The following is a 6000-nucleotide window of genomic DNA, read 5'->3' as shown; positions in this document are numbered from 1 at the left end:
CTGTGCGTAATTATCTTCTATGAGTCTGCCTACGGAGTTGCTGCTTGCGTTTCTCAGCCCTTCTAAATCGAGCATCAGAGACAAACTGCCTTTGATCCTCCCCATTGCTCCATGCCTCAGGCGCCTCCTGGTGGCCAACCAACCTCTCTGATCCCTGATCTGAGTCTGAACCCTACCCAGGGTCACATCTTCCATAGCAGACTCATATGGTTCCTCGCTATCCAAGTCCACCAGCAGCTCAATCCTGCTGAGCCCCAACACATGTGTATGCAGAATTGCTTTATTAACTGAATCTACCAAATACAGACAAAATTTAGATTAATGCATTTTAGATAGAATTTTCAAAAGGTAAAGTGATGTTATGGTTAATTCCAAAAACAGTTTTGAAATCTGCTCTTCTTGCTTGGAAATATAATTGTCTAAAGTCCTATTGAAAACAAAGTAAACCAAGTTAATCCATAAAAACAGCAATCCAAAATACAGACAATGCATTTATGTAGTTCAGAAAAGGAACGGAACCTGCTTTTTATTTATCAGATTTGTTTGACTTCATATTCAGCTGAAATTGAAGTCATGACACCTCAAAGTGAGAGGGAAACAAGGGAGGGAGGAATTGGGGAGAAAAATAATGATGTGATGATGAAAACATAAAAACTGCAGGTAGAAAGGCTTAAGTGTTTTTCCCAGTAGCAATTACACGAACCTGTGGGAGATGACAAATGCCATTATAAAATTAATACTTTAGTATTCTAGTTCTTCTTTCCTAGCACATCCTGTTTGTGTTACAGCTTTTCAGGTTCCTACATTAACGGCAGGAGTTCCTGCCTTTACTATTTATTTACTTGATTTATATCCACCTTTCTACATTGGCAAGTTGTCAGAGCAACTTAACACAATTTTTATTGCTCTGTAAATTATACAGGGAACTTTCTGTCTTACATCGTTTACTTCTTAATAATGGGTTTGGTAAGTTGTGTTGCAAGATCTAAGAAAAGAACTAAAATTATCTCTTTTCCTTTCCCTGGTATATGTTTTTTCATTACTATTTTTGGAACCAATACAGAAAAAGTAAGTTCTATATCTTTAAAGACTCTTTTATCATTGGAAATATGATGTTGCTGTGAGAAATGAACTAAGTTGTCTAGCTGTTTTGGGATGCATGTCTCCTTGCATGTAAGTTGTTAAGGTTTTTTCCTGGAAGGGTTAGCATTTTTGGCAAATAATACATAGCTTATTTGTGTATTTAATGCACAGATTTATTATTTGTTTTGGTACATCTGCATATATTGCATTTATTTGCTTTTATTATTTAGTTTTCCATTTTATAGTTGCAAAAGCCACATGAGTAATATTCATGGAACAGTTCATTTCATTAACTTTACCGGCAATGCTTCAGCATTAAAAAAAACATGTGAGTAGATAAAAGTGGTTCTTTAAATACAGGTGAGCCTTATTTAGCAACTGCAATTGGAAGCAGCAACTTAGTTTTTAAGCAAAGTGAATTGCAAGTATGCCTCAATCTTACTTCAACTTACCTTTGCTTTATAAATCCCTAGTGTTTCTAACTGTAAGGAACAGTCACAAAATTATTTTTTCATCACTATTATAACTTCAAATGATTGCTCTCTAAGGTAGTCACTACATAAGAGCTAACTGTAAAGGAACACAAGTACTACTTTCTTCCTTACTGGAAAATGAATTTAGATTCCAAACAAATTCTTCACTATTTATTTTAAAATTTTGGAATATGCTCAATTAAAATTAATGCTAAGGCTTCTTTAAATTGAGGACTGTCATAAGTGTTTTGGATTTTTGCCTCTGTCCAACTGTTGTCCATTTTATAATTTTCTGAGATTAGGCAGCCTAGAAGTTTTAAAAATGAAAGAATGAATGATGTTGCTTAGGGGTGTTTACTGTTGTTGGTATAAATGTAAACAGTTATAACTTTAACATAATTTTAATGACAACATAGGATTATTTAAAATAGTATCCATTCTCAAGAGATTTTTTTTCTATGTAAATATTTTTTAAATATATTTTTATTATTTACATATAAGTATATGGAACACAGTGTGACCATCCTGGCATTTCAACTGTCATAGAAATCAAAGTGAAAGACAAATAACACATATACTACTTACACAATGCTAGTCTTGTACAATTATGTAATTTTAAATATGTAAATATTGATAAATTGAAGTACACAGATGCATCTCTCAAGCCCTCACCCTTTTTTCTGAAAATTCATCTTGCTGCCTCTATTTTATTTCCAGGCTCTCTACAACTAATACAATTTATGGTGCAGTGTTTATATTTCAGTCTGTTTGCAGGAGGTCATTAGATTTCATAATGAAAAATATCACAGATGAACTAATTTTATGTTCCTAAATAAACACTGTTGGTGTTGGGGTAATGAGTGAACATTAGCTGCATATATACAAAAGACTGTAACCAGAATGGACTTGCAGCAGCCAATTTTTCTATTTAAAGGAAAGTTTATAGAAATAACATTAGAAAATTGCGAAGTAGCAAAAATCATTAGCATCAGTAAGTAGAATCAGGAGGACAGAGTAGCCTGGACAGATTAATTTGGGTGAAGGTAAAAGCAATTTTGAAGAGAAAAATATACATTCTTTTAAAACAGAACCATGGCAATTTTTTCAATTTGTAAATGGATAAGAATGGTAAAATGGAGACCAGGTAAATGGATTATGACTAGGGTAAGGACCAGACATCCCAATTTTCACGGGACAGTCATGATTCTGCACAATTTGTCCTGCGTCCCGCGATGTTCTTAAACAGTCCCGATTTTTTTTTTAATTTTTACCAATGTAAAGAGGCTGCAAGGCCGTGGCAGATACAGGCCGCCAGTGGGTCTTACTGATTTTCTAGGATACACTACGTCCTCTAGGACCACCATTTCGGAGAGAATTGGGACGTGTGAGATCAACCATCTGTTGCCTTTTTCATTGCCATTATTTGGTTTCTGGCACAACCCCTCCCTCCCTCTTCTATTTCTCCTCTGCTTTCTGGTTCGATCTTAAATTAACAACGCGGACATGAGGGCTTCCCCCCTTGCCACTCCGACTGCTGTTGCTGCGACCATGGAGACCTCAGACCTCCGCCTTCGCCGAGAGTCCTGCATGTCACTCTGTGCTTATAATCTCCACAGAAAGAGAAAGTGGGGGACAAAGATAATGTGGGTAGGGAGCCTGTCCCTCTCCCCTCCGACCGGCGTCAACCCCCATCCACTTCAAACTTTAGCACCTTGCTCTTTCTACTGGACTCCACAGAGGAGAAGACTCAGAGCGCAAAGACTTTGCTCTCTTACATTATTACTAACTTTATTTATTTCAAAACTGCACCAACCGCTTGGCGGTTTAAGAACTGCGTTCATCTAGTTTGCTTAGTGAAGGAGTGAATGTATGGATGGATGGCTGAGAGAATGTTCCTACATGTTTTTAAGTTAAATTTTTTATCTTGTATTATTGTATATTTTAATATTTCATTACTAGTGGGGTATGCATGCAGAGAATGTCTGGCTGGTATGCATGAGGGGATTGAGAGTGCATCCTGGAGCCCCCTCCACTGAGTGCAGAGGCAGAAGTGGATGGGGGCCCGGATCTGCCTCTCATCCCGGAGTGTATGATACGAATGGCCTGCTGGGGAGAATGGGGGCCGTGGGAGGGGAGGGGAGTCTACGGCGACGGGGACGGACTGGAGCATCCTGGTCATGTTTGGGAGAGGCAGGTACGATGGAAGTTTCAGGGCTGGCCATTACCGGGGAAGGAGGGCTCGCTATGTTACAGCGATCCCTCATTCCGCCCCTGAAAACTCAACCCAAGGACCAGGTGGCAAGAGATGTCAGGGCCCTGGTCTCAGGTTGCTGCTGATAAATGCCAGGTCTGTGATTCAGAAAGCTCCCCTCGCCCGGGACTTAATACTAGACGAGGGGGCAGATCTGGCATGTATTACTGAAACCTGGATGGGCCATGAGGGAGGAGTCCCCCTCTCAGAAATGTGCCCAGCAGGGTTTCAGGTGCTGCACCAACCACGACACCAAAGAAGGGGTGGGGGAGTGGCAGTTGTCATCTGGAAATCATTAGCACCTCGTGGGATCCCTGCTCCGGAGACTGTCGGGTGTGAATCCCTTCTGGTGAAGCTGGACCTTGGGGGTCAAGTGGCCTTGTTGTTAACGTACCTACCTCCCAGCTGCATTGCAACAGCCCTGCCTTCGCTCCTGGAGTCAGTAGCCAGACTGGCGGTTGAGTTCCCCAGACTTATAGTACTGGGGGACTTTAACCTGCCATCTCTCGGCGAAGGCTCCAATGGGGCGCAGGAGTTCATGGCTTCCATGACAGCCATGGACTTGACCCAGGTAATTCAGGGTCCGACTCATACAGCAGGACACACTCTTGACTTTGTGTTTCTCTCGGGGCAGTGGAGATGTGATCTGGAACTGAAGGGCACAAAGACATTGCCCTTGTCATGGTCAGATCACTTCCTACTGAGGCTTGATTTTCAGAAACTACTCCCCCACTGTAGGGAGGTGGAACCGATTAAATGGTTCCGCCCCAGATGCCTGATGGATCCCTTGAGATTTCAGATGGAGTTTGGGGAGATACCTGACTCCCTTGCCCACAATCCGACAGAGTCCTTGGTCACTGCTTGGAACAGAGCGGCAGCTGGGGCTCTTGATCGGATTGCACCTTTGCGGCCTCTCCACGGCAGTGAATCCAGGAGGGCCCCTTGGTTTACCAAGGAACTCCGGGAGATGAAGCACCAAAAGAGACACCTAGAGCGAGGCTGGAGGGCCAGTAAATCCGAATCTGACTGAACACAATTAAGAGCCTTTATTAGGACTTATCTAGTGGCGATTCGGGCAGCAAAATGTACACATTTCTCCGCTCTCATTGCGTCCTCAGAATCCCACCCGGCCATCCTGTTTAGGATAACCCACTCCCTCCTGAAAGGGAGGGATGCAGGTGAATCCTTGCAGGGAAGAGCCGAGAAATTTGTTCAGTTTCTGTCGGACAAAGTTGCTCAGATTTGGACGGACCTGGACTCCACTTGGACAGTACCTGCAGAGATGCCGAGAGTGGGCCTTGATCGGATTTCTTGGAGCGAGTTCCAGCTTGTCAATCTTGAGGAAGTGGACAAGGCCATGGGAGCTGTGAGTACCTCCACCTGTTTACTGGACCTGTGTCCCTCCTGGCTGGTTTCGACCAGCAGGGAGGTTACACGAGGCTGGCTCCAGAGGATTGTTAATACCTCTCTACAGGAGAGATCTTTCCCACTGCCCTTAAAGGACGCGGTGGTAAGACCTCTCCTTAAGAAGCCTTCTCTGGATCCAGCTATTCTTAAAAATTACTGTCCAGTCTCCAACATCCCTTTTGTAGGGAAGGTTGTTGAGAAGGTAGTGGCCTTTCAACTCCAATGGACCTTGGATGAAGCAGATTATCTAGATCCCTTTCAGTCGGGTTTCAGGCCTGGTTACTCCACCGAAACTGCTTTGGTTGCGCTGACCGATGATCTCTGGCGGGCCAGGGATAGAGGACATTCCTCTATCCTGGTGCTTCTTGACCTCTCAGCGGCCTTCGATACCATCGCCCATGGTATCCTTCTGCAATGATTGGGAGAGGTGGGAGTGGGAGGCACCGTGTTACGGTGGTTCTCCTCTTACCTCTCGGATAGGTCACAGTCAGTGTTGGTTGGAGGACAGAGGTCGACCCCTAGGCCCCTAAAGTATGGGGTGCCTCAAGGCTCGGTCCTGTCCCCCCTCCTATTTAACATCTACATGAAGCCGCTGGGTGAGATCATTCGTCGGCACGGGATCAAATATCACCAATACACGGACGAAACCCAGTTGTATCTGTCCGCCACGTGCCAACTCAGCGAAGCGGTAGAAGTGATGTGCCAGTGCCTGGAGCTGTCAGGGTCTGGATGGGAGTTAACAAGCTGGCACTCAACCCAGACAAGACCGAGTGGCTATTGATGTTG

The 6000-nt window shown here is 43.5% G+C and overlaps 1 protein-coding gene across 1 annotated transcript in view; it reads left to right on the top strand.

The window, feature by feature from the left end:
• Nucleotides 1–2456: 2456 nt before the first annotated feature.
• Nucleotides 2457–6000, top strand: part of LOC148043647 (uncharacterized) — a 51393-nt gene continuing 47849 nt past the window's right edge. The window contains 2 exon segments of the mRNA XM_087726089.1: nt 2457–2547; nt 3846–5487. Of these exon segments, the coding sequence (XP_087582215.1) occupies nt 2457–2547; nt 3846–5487 (1733 nt within the window).

Source organism: Thamnophis sirtalis, unplaced genomic scaffold, assembly GCF_051295495.1.
Source record: "Thamnophis sirtalis isolate CommonGarterSnake01/CBP01778 unplaced genomic scaffold, rThaSir2_p1.2 scaffold_11, whole genome shotgun sequence".
NCBI lineage: Eukaryota > Metazoa > Chordata > Lepidosauria > Squamata > Natricidae > Thamnophis > Thamnophis sirtalis.
Note: the sequence above shows the minus strand (reverse complement) of the source record. Positions and strands in the feature narration are given on the sequence as shown.